At 40.7% G+C, this 18931-nt stretch overlaps 1 protein-coding gene across 2 annotated transcripts in view; it reads left to right on the top strand.

Moving 5' to 3' along the window:
* The window catches only part of SAMD8 (sterile alpha motif domain containing 8), a 63791-nt gene extending 45199 nt beyond the window's left edge, over nt 1-18592 (top strand). For both annotated transcript variants that reach the window (XM_089682577.1, XM_089682576.1), the window contains exons 3-6: nt 2071-2166; nt 4636-4753; nt 11479-11629; nt 13248-18592. In XM_089682577.1, coding sequence (XP_089538703.1) covers nt 2071-2166; nt 4636-4753; nt 11479-11629; nt 13248-13552 — 670 coding nt within the window. In that variant the 3' untranslated portion in view covers nt 13553-18592. The remainder of the gene's footprint in view (nt 1-2070; nt 2167-4635; nt 4754-11478; nt 11630-13247) is intronic.
* The last annotated feature ends 339 nt before the right edge of the window (nt 18593-18931 follow it).

The raw sequence follows: 18931 nt of genomic DNA, 5'->3' as shown, positions 1-18931 counted from the left end.
GGAGCCTTATGCTTTATTACTTACACATTCATCCTTTGTGTAATACTCACATCTTGACATGTTTGGTGTCTGCTTACTTTTCTGCAACATCATATTTTATATAGAATGCATGAAGGTAAAAAATTTTGAGCCTTTATAACCACTTTAAGGGAACCTCTTGTTTTGCACTGCATGGGCGAAGCACGGGTTCACATTAAAGTGGACAAAAACCCTAACACTAAGTATTCTTAAAGCGGAGTTCCAGTTGAATTAAAAAAATAAATTAAAATTCAGCAGTTTTTGTAGATGATAACTTTTAAATACAGCCACTTGCCTGTCCCTCGGTCAAGCAGTGTCCTCACCACAACTGGTTTTACCAGCCGTCTTCTCTCCAGTGTCGGCATCTTCAGTGTGGGCTGAATGTGATAGCTTGCGGCTTCACAGCCGGGTGCCCACTGCGCATGCGCGAGTAGCACTGCGCTTTGTGAATGGTCACATAGTCTTCTGAGACCTGCAATGTGTTCCAGAAGACTACGGGGAGGGAGGGGGAGGATGACTTCCACTTTCGATCGCCGTATGCAATTGCAATGGAAGTTGGAGCGGGTACCTGTATAATTCTGGTACCCCCCCCCCCCCCCCGCTCCCCAAAGGTGCCAATCCTTAACAGGGAGCTGGGGACAAAGTCTTAAATCGAAACTTCCCCTTTTGGGTGGTTCTCCTCGATTAAGAACGTTTCCTCCCATCCTCCTCCTACTTATCCTGCATGCCGTGTGCAAAAGATGATCTGTGTACTTACCTTTTTTTTTCAATCCAGTCCAGTCAACTGATCCTGCAGCCTTGGCTCTCCTATGTGAAGGCGCATTTAACAACAACCGTAACCTCCAGGAGCCACGACCTCATCCACAGGCTCCCATGGCCCGGTCGTTGTCATGCGCTCCTTCCTTTCCCCTGCAGCAGACGCTCACTGACACAGGGAAGCTGGAGCTGCAGGATCACTAGACCCGGACCAAGTCCTGCATATAGGGTATGAAGGATAGAGAAGAGGAGACGGGAGGAAATGTTTTTAAGAATAGTTAGTGTTAGGCTTTTCTTCCACTTTAAAACAGGTTGTTCAATTCTTTTCTAGGATTCTCCAGATTTTACCTAATTGGGAACTGCTGCTTTTGAGGCCAGAGAACTGCAGCAGCTGAGGCTGTTGATGAGAATTACATTTGCTTAGAATAAAATGACAGCTTTCATGAACTAGCAGGAGCTTATGCTTTCTTATTGTATAAAACTGTTGGGTTGTCCCCTGCTCTACAGCAGACAAGTGAATATACGGAAGCGATTATAAAAGCCTATCAGTTTTCAACGACCCTTAATACATCCCATGGTCTAGCTGGAGAAATACATTTCATGCAGTGCTTACTGTTATTTATCACTTGACAAGCATCTCTTGATATCACAGTGCCCCCTAATGTCCATTCTACCCATCTGTTATTTCATTGAAGGAAGGTTGTTTCTTTTTATTCAGCAGAATACTATATGAACCACTTATTTATTTATTACAGGTACTTATATAGCACCATTAATTTAGACAGCTTTTTACATATATATTGTACGTTCACATCAGTCCCTAACCCTCAAGCGGCATACAATCTAAGGTCCCTAACTTACATTCATAGATATACATACTAGGGCCAATTTAGACAGGATCCAATTAACCTACCAGCATGTCCTTGGCGTGTGGGAGGAAAGCGGAGTAACCAGAGGAAACCCACACAGGCACAGGGAGAACATGCAAACTCAAGGCAGGTGGTGGCATGGTTGGGATTCGAACCGATGACCCTAGTACTGCCAGGCGGAAGTGCTAACCATGTAGACACTGTGCTGCCCCACTGTATTTTTACCTAACAAGTGCCTAATTAGGAACTGTATTTGGAGTTTGGTATTTATTATTATTGTGTATTTTCTTAATAGAAGGGAAAAGAGATGTAGGACATAATGTCTTTTAGAAATTCTGTACTCTCTTTTTGATTCAGTGTTAAGTACTCCTACCCTAATTTGTACAGTTGTTTTAATCTCTAACTCGTCTACTGCTTGGATTTTCAGTGTCCCTCGAATTCCTTGGGCTTTCGCAATGACAGAAATGTGTGGAGTGGTCCTGTGTTACATCTGGCTGCTTGTACTGCTTCTTCATAAACACAGGTAGTACTTGGAAATGATTATCAACCTATAAGAACATCTTTCATACTTAAAAACTAGTAGTTGTATGACAATATGGAAAATATATCTTTGATTTGAAATTTAGAAAGCAATTTAATCTTTGAAAAACAAGAAATATATGTAACCTGTTAAAAGATAAGGATTAACTTTTTAAAAAAATATTCTCCCCCCTGGCACTCACTACCATCTTAGAGTCTGAAATACCCGCCGATGCATTCTGCCTGGCAATTCAGTAATTGGGTTCCAATAGAGATGCATGTGCTGGAGACCTACTCTTTAACTTGGCGCCTGCAGTCCCATAGACTTTAATTTATACCCGTCAACCAAATAACATGACAAAGAGATGGGAATCAGATACAACCTACCAAGCTGCAGGGATAATACAGATGGTCAGGAGGGAGCATGTTTATTCTTTATTTCTATTCCCACCTTAATCTTTTGTTATTTTATATCCCCCAGCTCCATGTGCACCTTTAAAGGATAAGTTCACCTTTGGAACATGTAAATACGGTCCACCCATATTCAGAGTGGAACATGTAATATGTTCCAGCTCCTCTCTCCTTTAATTCCAGTTTCCCCTCCCTGTGACAGCAGATGGGGGATTTTTTTTCCCAGCAAGCGATCACATTTTACAATTGCTCCACCTACATGATCATGTCATTCATTCACAAAGTTCTGTGAATGAATGAACTACGAGTACCGTCAGCCACAGCTGCACATGGCTTGTAGTTCTCGATGAACTATGAGGACGCCGGTGAGCACTCTCATAGTTCTTTGATTCTTCCTGCAGTTCAATGGAAGGTACGGGCAGACAGCTGACTGAGGGTCTGCAGGAGCCTGGCTTTGCATACATGATCTTGTGATGCTTTACAGACTGCAGGGTAAAAAAAAATAATAAATGCATTTTTTTTTTACCTGCAGAAAGATGTGTATTTATTATTCTTTATACAAGATGAACTTATCCTTTAAAGTGTATTTAAAGAAAAAATAAAAATGCAATATCTTTACCAGTACTTAGATATGGTGGCTACATATGTTTTCATTTTTTTGTGGTAAGAACATTTTCAGCAAGTACATAAAATTCCTGTTGATCTTCCCAGAAATGCTGTGTCTAGGTTATATCGTGTGAGCTGAATGGGAAACAAAACAATCTTATCTGTAAATGAATATTCCCTTTAACCCTAATGTAATGGAGATGAACAAGTCCAGCCTATGTGATAATCATGGCTGCTTCCTTAGATGTAAGCACCCAGGGATGGGAAGTGTGTTATTCACAGATAAAAGGAAGCAAAAAGCACACTGACATGGTGCAGTGTAAAAGGGGTTTAATAAACAAAAATCATACAAATGTACTCACAATTGTGTAGTGTAGAAGGTTTGCGGCACATGTCAGTGTCCCAGTAGAAGCCTTCTGCATGTGGAAAGCCTCATTGTGGCCTGAGGTGGTGCTGAAGGCTTAAAAGCTGTACATTTTCAGCATCCCTTCTGCCAAGAAGATGAGAATCTCCTTTCACTTCCAGGCCAGGGAGGAAGGCCATAACCCTTTGTCACATTTGCCCCAACACACATTGCCATAAGAACTGCTTGCAAATTAGAGAAGCTAATTATTAAGATCTACATATACTTTAAGGCCCCTTTCACACAGGGTGGACCCTATTGAGATCAGCTGGTGGTCTGTCTGCTGATCAGAGTGGGCGGATGAGCCATTCGTTTCCGCTCAGTTTCTGCATAGTACACATGGACGGAGCCTGCTCTGTTGTATGGGCAACCAGGAGTTAATGGACTCAGCTGACCACTTACATCTGACTACCCTCCGATCCGCCTAGGCGGAAGGGGATGAATCTCCTTCCATTGTATTTCAGTGGAATGGATCAGACCGGAGGTAGGCAAGGTGTAAATGGACACAAGTCGGTCAATATTGGTGAATAGACTGCCCAATCAGGCCACCTGAAGCTGACAGGCAGACCTGATCAGACCTTTCATGTGAAAGGGGCCTAAGGTTTCTTCTCTTTGTTTTTTTTTCACTTTAGTCACATGCCTTTGAATTTGTAGTATGAACTTTATGCTGCTGTTTCAGCTCTGCTGATCAGTAAATAGTAGGAACCGCTTAAAACTTTGTTTTTTAATGGCACATCTTTTCCTTCTAAAAAATGAATATTAGTGACCACTGTGAGGCCTTAAAAAACTGTAATGAGAAAATATGTCAGAACTCCGGGATTCTGACTTTTCTCTTCCTTTCATTTGCTGCTTGTTTGTTTCTGATCTGTGGCATTGAAGCCAGACATCCAGGCAAATAGCATTTTCAGAAGGACAGAGTGGAAGTTATGGATAGAGTGGGGAAGGGTTAGAACCTCTCTCTGGTTTTTATTGCTGTGTTCCTGCTGGGGAGATTTGAACACATTTAACGGAGTTGCATATACTAATTTCTTTTGTTTCTTTTTTTTTTTGTAGGTCTATTCTGTTACGCCGCCTCTGTAGCTTAATGGGTACTGTGTTTCTCTTGAGATGCGTCACCATGTTTGTCACGTCATTGTCTGTCCCTGGTGAACACCTGCAGTGTTCTGGCAAGGTACTGATATAAATCATTGATTGTTACTAAAAGTGAAATTCCAGTATTCTTAAAAAGCTTGATAAACCCAATTGTTTTCCAGAAGTTGTTCACTGTTGTGTTATATGATGTAGAAGATTTTTCACTGAGGTTTCCTCTCTCTGGCTGGATTCTCTCATATTTTAGTGTGCTCCTTTTGGCTGAATGTTGCCTTTTGTTTTAGGTTATCAGCCATCTTGTACTGTAAAAGGACAAATATTAAGCAACTACAGCGTCCTTCAGTACCGGTAGTATTACTTCACTGAAAGGCATTTGCATTTTGCAGGATATCTGTCTTCACATTAAATTACTTCATATCAAACCTCTTTTCAGTGGGTTTAAAGTATAACCCCACCTCCCTAGAAATGTGGCATTGTAAGACATAGCAACATCATTTCGCTAGTCCTGCATAGGCTCTTGATTTCCACATTTGTTGTGTGTTTTTGTATGGACTGGAACAGCACTCTTAATATTTTTTTTAAACTGTGTACCCTTAATTACATTCCCATTTATAGCAACAGATTTTAACCAAATACCCTTGATGTGTGTCAGTTTATGTCAAGTACCCCTTAACTATGTTGTTGTATTTATTGCTCACACCCTATAAGGCTAGCCATACATTATACAATTTTCTTACACTTTTCTGTACAATTTCCTTTAGCTTTACCTTCAACTATGTAGTGCAAGGGCCTGCCTACTTGGATACATTTGAAAGTGTTGTTTAAGTTTAACCTCATATTATATGCTTTTTGGTCAATCTAAAGGAAAATTATACAAGTAAATTGTATAATATATGGCCAACCTAAATGTTTAACAGTGCTTTCCAAGCAATCCATCCGGAGATCAAAACAATCAAATAACGGATCTGGTTCCTTTTGTTTAAGAGTTAGGACAGTTTTTCAGAGTATGAGGTGTGTACATGCCTTTCCTGTTGGTAGGATACTGCAGGGTTCAAGATTTCTGTGACAAATTACCTTACAGGAGACTATCTATCTATCTTTATTCTGGTGTCAACTACCAATGGATGGCACCCCAGGAAGCATGATGAAACAGTTGATAAGGGTTTGTTTGCATTGTAGTGAACCTTTTGGAGAAGATGATGTCCTTACTGAGTGCTTACACTCTAGGTACATGTTTTTATTATTGCAGATGGCCAGGTATGGCATGGAGCTGGAAGATGACTAGTCAAAGGAAAGTCTTAGGCTGGTCATAGATTATGCAGTTTTCTTTTCTTCAACCAGAGGTTGAAGAAAAGAAAATCATTTGATTCCTCCCATCAACACAGTCAGTGTTGGTGGGGAATCCCGCCCACTGCGCTCTTGTATTCTGACAATGGAAGGTTTCCCTGCTGTCAGTATACAATGGTCACTGATGCCGGCAGTGATTACACAAAAAAAACTTGACAGGCTGGTTGTACTGAAGTCCATTGATCGACTTCAGTACAACCAGCCTGCCCATAGATGGATCAAAATTTGGCCAGAATTTTGATCTGTCTATGGCCGACTTTAGAGGTGTCAGAGGTTTACTTTCCTCTTCTAATTACAAAAAATACAACAGAAGATCATGGTACATTCAAAGGTGGGTGAGAACACTCAAAACTCAAAGGTTGACAGAAACAGGGTTGGGTATTATGCTTTTTGCAGGAGTATTCGGGATATACAAGAAAGTTGGGAGAAGACTTATCCCATCAGGTTCTGCTGTGGTCAAAAATAACAGTTTTAGGTAGACTGATTTATTTTTAGTCACTAGACAAATACCAAATGTGCTAATGTGTAGTGTTTGGCAAAATCTGGATTTTTTTTTCTCCATACTTACCTGTAAAATCTATTTCTTGGAGTACATCACGGGACACAGAGCAAGCTATAATCATGGCTGTGGGTTATGCGCAGCTATAGGTGAATGGACACTGGCAGATCAATCAAACAGGAAGTCCTCCTCTATATAACCCCTCCTATACAGAAAGTAGTTTTGTAGCAAGCAATGAATTCCCAAAAAGAGGGGAGGGGACCTCTGTGTCCTGTGATGTACTCCAAGAAATGGATTTTACAGGTAAGTATGTAGAAAAAATTAAATTTTCTTTATCATACATCACAGGACACAGAGTAGGCTATATTCATGACTGTGTGGTATGTCCCAGAGCAATAAAAGCTGAGGGGTGGAAAACACATCAATAACCACCGCCATCAATTCCAAAGGACCTACTCTGCTGTTCATAATACACTGCGGCCAAAGGCAATTTCCTCTGTGGCTCTGACACCTGGTAAAATCCTGTGAATGTATGAACTAAAGACCATGTAGCTGCCTTGCAAACCTAAGTCACTGACGCCTGATGGTGGATAGCCCAAGATACTCCCACACTTCTGGTAGAGTGCGTTCTCACCCGAAAGGGTGGAACCTTGCCCTTTCAAACTATAGCCTTGAATGTTTAACTAGCAGATCCAATGAGAAATAGTTGGCCTGCCTTTCCTGGGCCCTTCTGGCAGCATTAAACAAGATTCCTGACCTGTGCCAACAAACCCAAGTAAATTCTGACTATCCCAGAATATGCAGCAATTTTTTTTTTCCCCTCCTGATTGTGGACTACGAAAAAAGAAAAGCAAGACACTTTCCTGATTCAAGTGAAAACTAGAAACCACTCTTGGCAAGAAAGATGGATGATAATGCAAGACCAGGAACAACTCCTTACATGAAAGAGCCTCTAGCTCTGACACTCTTCTTGTGAAGTGATTGTAACCAGAGTTTCTTGAATTGGTTCAAAGGGTGGCTTCTGCAAGGACAGCCAAGACCATGTTCAAGTCCCAGGGACACAAGGGTGGCCTGTTAGGCAGGACTATCCACGTTACATCCTGCATTAAGTATGATTTAAGGAGTGAGAAACAAACGGTCTCTGGAAAAAAAATGATGGATAGAGCCAAAATCTGACCCTTAATGGCACTTAAGGCCAATTTAATTTCTTCTCCCGATTGGCAAAAGGACGAAAATCTCCCAGTCACATATTTCTGCAATTGCCACTTCCTGACTTCACACCAGTCAAATAAAATGTCCAGGTCCTGTAATGGAATCTCCCTGAAGCCAGCTTCCTTGCACTCAACAGTGCGGAGATAACAGGACCCAAGACCCCCCTGATCCTTCAGACCAAGGCTTCAATAGCCAAGCCTTCAATCATAGCGACCATAAAGCAGGATATCCTATTGGACCCAAGACAATAGGTCTGGTTAGACCAGAAGTGTCCACTGCCATATTCACTATGTCTGTGTACCAAGCCCTCCTGGGCTAGGCTGGGCTACCACTATTATCAGTGTTATCACCTCCTGTATCCTGTGTGTAAGACACGTTAATAGTTGAATCGGGGGAAGGCATAGATTAGGGAGAAATGGGCCCTAAGGTGTTACCAGTGCATTTACCCCTATTGCCAGTGGGACTCTTGTCATCGACACAACCTGTCCAACTTGTTGTAGAACCGGGAAGCCAGTAGATCCACATCCAGAGTTCCCCAATGATGGCAGATTGCGGAAAATGTCTCGGGATTAAGGGACCACTGTCCCGGTATTAGCTGCTGAAGGCTGAGGAAAAAAAAACAGTTTTCTATACCTGGAATATATACCACTGACATAGTCTTCTCTGCTGGACTTGGTAATCTCAAACCGTGCAGAGCTTATTATGAATGTCCTTATAAAAGAACATCTGGGTAGCAGTGACCATATCATGATTTAATTTATTGTTAGCTGTAAACATCAAGCACATATGGGAAAAATAAAACCGCTCAACTTTAAGAGAGCTAATTTTCAAAGGCTGAGAGCTGCTCTCCAAGACTTAGACTGGGAGGGAATATTGGCATCGATGAACACAACACAGAAATGGGAGTTCTTTGAAAAGACTGTATGTGAACACACTGCAAAATATATTCCCATGGGCAACAAGTTTAAAAGGCTAAAAGTCAAACCTACGTGGCTTACGGCCAAAGTTAAAAAAAACTATAGATAATAAGAAAAGAGTTTTTATTAAATATAAAAATGAAGGAACGCTATCATCGTTTAAACATTACAAAGAGTATAACAGAATATGCAAAAAGGAAATAAAGGCTGCAAAAATTGAAAACGAACGACAGATTGCAAATAATAGCAGGACCAACCCCAAAAATTCTTCAAATATATTAATAGTAAAAATGTCTGGTCCAAGCATGTAGGCCCTTTACAAAATAATCTAGAGTGGGTGACTGGGGACAAAAGAGAAGGAAAATTTATTAAACACCTTCTTCAGCTCCGTGTATACGAAAGAGCATGGGGAGCTCTTGTCCATAATGGGCATGGTATTGACACAGCTCTAGATGGTCCACATTGGCTCACAATTGATATGATCCAGAAATATTTAGACAGAATAAAGGTGAATAAAGCACCTGGACTGGATGGCATACACCCTTAAAGAATTGAGCTCTGTTATTTCAAAGCCATTGTTTTTCATTTTTAGGGACTCTTTAATGACTGGCATAGTACCACTGGATTGGCATAAGGCCAATGTGGTACCTATATTTAAAAAGGGGTCAAAATATTTACCAAGTAATTATAGACCTGTTAGTTTAACATCTATAGTTGGGAAGATACTGGAGAGTTTAATAAAAGACCACATAGATGAGTTCTTGCTGGAAACAAATATTTTAAGCAACAGACAGCATGGATACATGAAAGACAAAAGTTATAAAAAGAAATCAGATTTGTTTGATGAGGAAGTGAGCAAAACCTTGGACAGAGGGGTGGCGGTGGACGTGGTATACTTGGGTTTTGTAAAAGCGTTTGACAGAGTTCCCCACACGGCTAATGTGTAAGGTAAAGTCTACAGGCTTGGAAAAATCTGTATGTAAATGGATAGAAAACTGGCTGAAAGATCGTATTCAGAGAGTAGTGGTTAATGATTCATACTCTGAATGGTCTAGGGTTCTCAGTGGTGTACCCCAGGGTTCAGTGTTGGGACTTTTACTTTTTTATTTATAAATTTATAAATGATATAGGGTCTGGGATTAAAATCCCATTTCAGTCTTTGCAGATGAAACCAAGCTCTGTGGTGGAATAATGTCCTTACAGGATGTCTCCAATTTACAAGCCAACCTCGATGCACTGTTTATTTGGGCAACTATGTGGCAAATGAGGTTTAATGTTGATAAATGTAAAGTTATGCACTTGGGAGCTAAGAATATGCATGCATCATACATACTGGGGGGAGTACAACTGGAGGAATCAATGGTGGAGAAGGATCTGGGAGTTCTGGTAGATCACAAGCTTAATAATGGCATGCAATGCCAAGGCGCGGTTTCTAAAGCAAGCAAAATCCTCTCTTGTATTAAAAGAGGTATAGACTCCAGAGAGAGATATCATATTACCCCTGTACAAATCATTAGTAAGACCTCATCTGGAAAATGCAGTTCAGTTTTGGGCAACAATTCACAAAAAGAATATTGGGGAAATGGAGAAAGTACAGAGAAGGGCAACCAAACTGATAAAAGGCATGGAGGAGCTCAGCTATGAGGAAAGATTAGAGGAACTGAATTTATTCTCTCTTGAGAAGAGGAGATTAAGGGGGGATATGATCAACATGTATAAATACATCAGTGGTTCATATAGTGAACTCGGTGTAGAGTTATTCACCCTGAGGTCATCATAGTGAGAGCTGTGAAAATGTGGAATAGACTGAAGAGTTGGTTCTGGCCAGATCAGTGGATTGCTTTAAAAAAGGTCTGGATTCTTTCCTAGATACACAGAATATAACTGGTTACTAACACTTATAGGTAAAGTTGATCCAGGGAATATCAGATTTGATCTCTCTGGGATCAGAAAGGAATTTTTTCCCCTGCAGGAGCAAATTGCATCATGCTTTGCTGGGTTTTTTGCCTTCCTCTGGATCAACTGTGGGTGTAGGATTATAACTGTTTTTTTTTATGGTTGAACTGGATGAAGTTTTGTCTTTTTTTAAGCTAGACTAACTATAACTATGCTGCTGTGCTCCAGCCAGAATGTGGTTCATCTTTTTCTGAGCCACTCGATTCCTGGTGCTGCCCTGGTAGTTGATATACGCCACTGCTGTGGCATTCTTGGATTGAACCCTGACCACAAACTTGTGCAAATGGTTCATCCAATAATTCAGAGCAAGGAGTACTGCCCAAAGTTCCAAGATATTGATGGGCAGTATTCTCTCCTGTGGAGACCAAGTCCCCTGAACTGTAGCCACCTCCAAACCAGCCCCCCAACCGGAGAGACTGGCATTGGTGGTTACTATCTTCTAAATCACTGGAAGGAAATCTTTCCCTTCTCCAGATTCCAAACAATCAACCACCAATTTGAATTCTGCAATACCCCGGAGACAGAGCCCTCTGGCAATCCAATTCTTGGACCTTCATGTTCCACACAGACAGAATGGGGTTTATTTACTAAAGCTGGAGAGTCCAAAATCAGACTCCCTTCTGCATAGAAACCAATCAGCTTCTAACCTCAGCTTGTTCAATGAAGCTTTGGCAATGAAACCTGGAAGCTGATTGGTTTCTATGCAGAAGTGAGTCTGATTTTGGACTCTCCAGCTTTAGTAAATAAACCCCAATGCGTCTCTACAAAAGAACTGTAGTGGAAGTGCATATAGGGAACCGCTTCAATGTAGATACCATTTCCTCATGCAGAGAGGCCTAATGCTTTATTTCACACAAATTGTTTGTTTTATTTCAGCTCTATGATAATATGTGGGCAAAACTTCAGCGTGCCTTCGCAATTTGGAGTGGCTTTGGCATGACACTAACTGGAGTACACACTTGTGGGGACTACATGTTCAGTGGACATACAGTGGTCCTCACCATGCTGAACTTCTTTGTAACAGAATGTAAGTTTACCTCGAAAGATATCTGTCTTTTGTGCTAACGTCAACCTGCTATTTAACTCATCTTTTTTGTATTTCTGTAATTGAGGAAAAGGGATGAGGGGCTTTTTAAAACTCTAATCCATACCTGAATGGTGTAACTAACCAGTATGGTATGTTACATAATATGAACTTCAATGTTTCTTCACATATTGGTGTGGATTTGGCATGACACAGAATTATATCTATCATGAAGTGATAGATGTGATTCTGCAAAGAAAAAAGGTTGGAAAAGTAGAAGCTGCACTTTGAAAAATTCTGTTTGTTAATATAACTTACTGTATTTCCTATTATATGGTGTTCTGGAGCTGTAATATATTGGGCTCATTTACACTTGCTTCAACTTTAACACACATTAAAGCGCCTACTGCTTCAACATGCTTTTTTTTATGTTTTTTGATGCTTTGGTGATGCTTCTTTGAAGCTTTAATGAAGCTTGGTAAATACTCTGTGCATGTTGATTTTCTATTTGTTTTAAGGGGCCCAGTAGAACCCCAGCTCAGTAGTACCCCACTCAGCAGATCCCCAGCTCATTAGTACCCCTGTTCAGCAGATCCCCTGCTCATCAGTACCCCCATTCAGCAGATCCCCAGCTTATTAGTACCCTAATTCAGTAGATCCCCAGCTTATTAGAACCCTTGTTCAGCAGATCCTCTTCTCAGAAGTAAGACCAGCTCTGCTGATCTTCCACTCAGTAGTAACCCCCAGCTCTGCTGATCTTCCACTCAGTAGTATCCCCCAGTTCTGCTGATCCCCCCACTCAGTACTAACCCTCAGCTCTTCTGATCCTCCTCTCTGGTCCCCGCACACCTTCCACTATATAGCTACCATGCTGTGCACCATGTGTGACATCTGCTAGTTGCTCCGCTCCAGTCCAGATCCCGCTTACCTTCCTGCTGCTTCATGCTGCACACCAGATGTAATGTCTGCTCCAGACACTTCCAGATTATATACACATTAACTGGAAGTGACTGCTGATGACGTCTTTCCTGGTTCGCTTGCTAGTTTCCCAGCGCTTCCTGGTATATCTCATACCTCCAAATAAAGCAAAGCTAACTCTGAATAAAAGCCTGTCAAAAGCTGCAGGTGCTGTAAACAAGCTTTGTCATGGACTCCTATGAAGGCTTTGGAGATGCTTTGAAGCACCAAAAAAGCGACATGGGGTATACTTTGTTAAGCAAACACAACACATGAACAGGACTGTAAGCTTACTATTTTATTTAGTGGCAGGTACATTGATTGGCATTCAGAGTGCTTTCAAAAATGGGTGGTAAATGTCACATTTTGAAGCAAGTGTACATGATCCCTTAAATGGAAGTAGTATCATATCTGTTTAAGGGACCAGCGGCCTTGAATTTCCAGTTCTGCCTAACTGCTGCAGTCCTTGTGAAGGCAGCTCACTCATTCTGCTTCATCTTAATGTAATGCTCTTGAGAAAGGCGGAGATAGTCTTTAGTAATGGTGGAGAGTATCCAGCTGATTATGTACACTGGTGTCTAATGGGGGAAGAGGATAGTGGGAGAGTTAATAATTTGAGACTAATATGTGCATATATGTTTATAATGTTTGTTCTGTTTTTCAGATACACCTCGAAGCTGGAACTTCTTACACACTCTGTCCTGGGTCCTAAATCTTTTTGGCATCTTCTTCATCTTGGCTGCACATGAGCATTATTCCATTGATGTGTTCATTGCATTTTACATTACTACAAGACTCTTCCTTTACTACCATACTTTAGCCAACACGCGTGCTTACCAACACAGCAGGCGGGCACGCATTTGGTTCCCTATGTTCTCATTTTTTGAATGCAATGTAAAAGGACCTGTTCCTAATGAATACTGCTGGCCTTTCTCTAGGCCCATCTTTCTGAAGAATATATTAGGCTAAGAATATTTTCCCTTCAAAATGTGGCCGTTTTTAATTTGAATGTTTACAACTAAAACTATGCTGTGATTTATCACTTATAGCATTTCCACTTCCTAAATTCTTCGGCTTATAATGTGGGCAGGTACTTACAAGCATGATGCATTTGTGCTGGCTGAAAAGTGTTCCCTCAAAAAGAACTACTGCACTTAATGAAGTATACGAAGATCTAAACTCTAATATACTTTGATGGTCTTGCACAAACACAACGATACGCTTAAAAGTCTTAACCAAATGGCTTCAGAAAATTGTACTTATACCTGAGGAACGAACGCTCATCCACGTTTACTTTAGATTCTTGTTGAATGGTTAATAATAGAAATATCTTTAAACTTTACAAGGCTTAAGTTACGGTTTATCAGCTACTGAACATCTGTGGATATTCAGTAAATATGTATTTTAGGGCTTGTTCACATGTGTGTTGATTATGAAGAATGAAGCAATGCTCATTAATGCACCTATAGCATTTATGAAAGTAAATGTAAGTATGGGGTTTACCAAATAAAAAATTTGTACTCACCTAGGTAGATGCACCATCGCTCCAATGCTGCATCTGTCCCCCACCACCTCTGCACTGAGAACTGAGTGATCAAACACCGCTGATTGCTTAGTTCTCCCCTCCACTCTGAGCAGAGTCTATCAGTAGCCTCCTCTTTGTTCCACTCCTCACTGGAGCACTGGACTGGGGAGGGGTGGGAGCGACTGGCTCAATTTCCCAGTGGCACAGCTAGACGCTGAACCAGCTGCCAGTCCAGGCATCTGGGTGGATCCCGACTGTAAAGTTGGGGTCTTCCTCTAGCTTGGATCGGCTCAGTGATATCAGTCACTGAAAACAGGTTACAGGAGTGCAGAACGAACTGTACTCCTGTGATCCATCGAAGTATAGCCAAAGAAGCTTTGGCAATACTTTTCCTTTTCATGACATGTTTTCTTTGTGTTTATGAAGAACTGTTGAAAAAGCTTCAAGAATGCTTGATAAATACCCATGAAAGTGTTGTTTTCTAGGGGGAAGTCATGTAGAGGAATTGATGTACTTTGATAGCTGGTTAGGTTGTGGTGTGATAGCAGACATTTTTGTGAACTCTCTGCACAATGAATTTGTATACTTTGATCACTTTGACACTTGGCTTGGTCCAGCTCGACTTTGCTGAAATAAAAAAATTTGCCATTGCTAGTAATACTCAATGCCTTTGCTCCTGCCTGGCATGGTCAGCATTGCTGGCTGGTGGATGCTTTTGTCCACACACAGAATCATCTGGGATACAGGGACCTCCACGCTACACCCCACCCCCCCCCCACCCCCGCGCACACTTTTTAAATGCTTCATTAACCAACCATAAATGCTATAGGTGCTGTTAAGGTGTGGTTACAGAGCATTACCATTGAGATCAGTGGAGGTGGCTGACAAGCTTCAGTTCCTCATGAAAGTGACATGCTTCCTAATTTTTAACACAACACTGGCATTCCTGTGTGTACTGTACTGTGTGGTGCCATTGTAATATTCATGTCAGGTGTTGAAGGGCAGTTATGAGGCTTTAAAAATGCTGAATAAATGCCGCATAAACACTTGGTATTGACACACTTGTGAACAAGCCCTTATAAAGGAGATCTAAAATACTTAAGAACCACTTGGAAGCTCACTGAGATCTTTCATATTATCAAATGCCCAGATATTAATGAATGGGATCCCATGCAGAAGGAAGAAATACAATTCAGGTAGAGTTGCGGCTTAGCAGAGGCTTCCATTTAGCAAAGATTATATCATATATTTGGTCACATGACTAGCTACTGTTGGATCTGGAGCTGCAGGTAAGTATTTCAGGGCTTTTGTGACCTTTCCTGACTTATAGTGCTAAAGGGTGGAGGTTTTTTACCATCATGCATTTTATGCACAAAGGTGAAAACCTTGAGTGTGCAGCGTCCCTGGCAGCCCCCCTTACCTGAGCCTGATCTTAATCCAGAAGTGTGCACGAAAGCATAGGCTCTTGGGTTTTCTCTCTCCTCATTGGCTGAGACACAGCAGCAGGAACCATTAGCTTCCACTGCCCTCAATCACAGCCAGTGAGGAGGGAGCTGGGGAAGGGACTGAGCCACGCTCTGTGTGTCCCATAGACACGCAGAGGCAGCTTGGGAACGAGCATGCACAAGTTCCCCCAGAGCAAGCAGCTTGCTTTGGGGGCATTCAGCAAGGGGGAAGGGCCAGAAGCACCAGCAGGGGACCCGAGAAGAGGAGGATCGGGGCTGCTCTGTGCAAACTGTTACACAGAGTAAGTATGATGTGTTTATTATTTTAAAGATTAAAAAACAAGCCTTTACAACCACTTTGAAGGATAACTTAACCCCAAAACAAAACTGTAGCTTAGCAGTGCTTAGATGTGGTGGCTGCATTAGCTAACTTTTTATCAGACTAAGTAAATTTGCAGTGAGTACGTAAAGCAACCTGTTTACCTTGTTCCTGTGATCTTAACAGAAAGCATCTTTTTTGTAAGCTACTTATCCCATCAACCCCATGTAATGGAGATGAACAAAGGCAGATATATGTCAGTCCTGGGTGGCAACCATGGCTCCCATTATAAATACATTGTGAGTGTGAGTAGCCACCCACAGACAGGACGTATTTATTTTCAGGGTAAACAGGTGCAAATAAAGAGAAAAAAGACTCAAAATAGAAATTTAAAGTGGAACTGCACTGCATCTGAGCAACTAAAAATGCTATTTAATTCTTTGTTCATATTCAAAGCAAACTCCCCATCCATCCATGTCTCCATGTTTTATTTTGCTGAAAATTAATTTTGCAAAACACCCCCTGGTATTTCTGGCAGTGGCCATCTTGAGTAAGGTCAGATGATTCATGTAGCATTTACTTCCTGGAATCCATCTGCCCTTCATTCAGGTATTGGTTAAGCTGAGAACCCTCCCCTTCTGAAGGATCCTGGGATGTGTGACATCATTTGCCTAGGCATGGAAACCAGGAAGTAACTGAAGAAATAAAAAAAAAAATATATGATATACTTTCCTATGTCTTTACTAATGCTAGCAGCATAAGGATTACAAATAGTCCATGTGAAGTTCCACTTTAATGCAGCTACTACACCTAAGGACTCATATGCTATAATATATTACATTTTTGTTTTTTGGGGTTTAGATACACTTTTAATGTGACTATGGTGGGGGTTGAGGTGGCAGTTTTCTTATTTGAGTTATTTCTCCCTCAAAAACATATGTACATATTTACCAAATATATTGCATATTTAATGATAGCAGTAGAAGTAGCTGCTATAAGCATTTCTGTTGGTTTTATTTGCAGAGAGATTTACATGTTCCAAAAATCTCTCTGACCTATAATTATCATTTTTGTTTGATATTAATGACATGGCTGCTATATTAACTCCACTTGCACTTATTCAGTATTTATTGAACAGTTTTTTTTTTGATGCACAGATTTTGGTAAATTATTTTCCCAAATATTGTGCAAGGTCGCAGTTACTCTTTATCGAGTATATACAAGTCTGGTAAGGTGTTTCCACCAAATCTGTCCAGAATACATACCTACAGTTATACCATATAAACTGTACAGCCAGGCCTATTTTTAAATCTGTGAATAATGTTTATTTGTATATAAGATTATATTGCAAAAAATGGAACTCTAAGTAAAAAGCAGTGAGGAAACTGCTGCAGAAACAGAAATCCTTGTTTCTATTTCTTTATTGTGCTTACAATATACATAAAGAGTCATCACTGCCTTCTTATGTGACCTGTAATGTGATAACTCTCCCCCTTGTACTGACTTTCCTAACACAGTATCCTCATATGTAGCAGCATCACCAGTACTTACCTATCCCAATCAAACAGCATTGGTCAAGTGATCACAGTTGTATGTGTAGGGGGGAGCACCGGTGTACAAAGCAGAGCTGCCATCACCACTAGAAAAGTCCTCTGATCCCCTTCAGCTGGGAGCCCTTGGATGACATCTGAGAAAACCAGGGACAACCGTTTCTTCTGGAAGGTAAGTATATGAGCTATTAGTATGATGGGTTGGTTGGTAAGTATGGGAAGGACATGTGTTATAAGACCACAGGTCTGCTTTCAGTCAATAGAACTCCAACATGATGAGTATTTTTCCCCTCTGTGTTCACTGCCACTTCATTTTATGGTCCTGATCATGCAGTAAAACCTGTAATTCTGAAATGTGTCTGCCATTAACATTGTACAGTCTATATTGTACACAATCTATTTTATATTTGATATAAATGTTTTGGAGATCTGTGTAATTTACAATGCAGCAAACTGTACCAGCCACAATAATTTCCCACTCTAATATTGTGTACTAAATGATGTGAAGTTTATTTGACCTGTACACTGGATGTCAATGTTCATCCGGCATGTATAACTGGTGTAGTATAACAAGATGGTAGACTGTATCTAATGTTATGCTTCATTAAAACTGCAGTCGCTTTTTTATTGCTGTCTATGTCACTTTAGGGAAAACTTCCCTTTACATCCTGTTTTTATCCAACAGGGACAGAGCCAGGAATAAAAGAAATTTTATTTTGTAAAGAAGGTTTAGAACCTCTTTCAGGTTTTTGTTGTCTCTATCCCTGTTAAGGAGATCACTTTACTTAATGAGACTGGGAGTGATGTGAAATCTCTCTAACAGGAACCAGATGTCAATAAACACCTGACGGGTTCTAACCAACATCCTTTTGCTAGAGTCCTATTTTAACTCTAGAAAACTTGTTTGGCTCCTCCACACATTGCAAAGCCCATTCTACGTTTTTCTTAATTTTTTTATTGATAAACACTTTTTTAGTGTTTGAAGAGCTACATCTGAACCAAAATCACAATATTTGCATCTGACATTGAATCTGTAATTGTTGTTTTTACACTATATCCATAACTAGTAACCTGTATCACATTATGGATTTCCGTTAGCCCAATGGTGAATTTGGGATGTGTACATTGTTTACATTTCTGTGGAAAGTATTAAAGGTGAGACTGATTTAATCCAAGTTGCATTTTTTTTGTGTTACACTTAAAATGATAACCTTAATATTTTTTTCAATTGAAATAAAAAAGATGTTACACTTACCTGCTCTGCGCAAGGATTTCGAACAGAGCAGTAGCTTACCTCCTCTTTTTCAGTCCCTCGCCTGCGCTGTCTCCCCCTCTGTCCTTCCAAGCCATGTGCTGAGGGGGCAACCGTGTGGGCACATTCCTGAGCCGGGCTGTGTGAGTTTATAATCACAAAAATGCAGTTAACCCAAACTAAACAATCAAAATAATGCTATGACTCCCTAGATGCAAAAAGTTCCACTTTCTCCCCCGAAAGTTCAAAAAGTCAAA

Source organism: Staurois parvus, unplaced genomic scaffold (genome assembly GCF_062004578.1).
Source record: "Staurois parvus isolate SC_StPar_1 unplaced genomic scaffold, SC_StPar_1.0 ptg000291l, whole genome shotgun sequence".
NCBI classification, from domain to species: domain Eukaryota; kingdom Metazoa; phylum Chordata; class Amphibia; order Anura; family Ranidae; genus Staurois; species Staurois parvus.
Note: the sequence above shows the minus strand (reverse complement) of the source record. Positions and strands in the feature narration are given on the sequence as shown.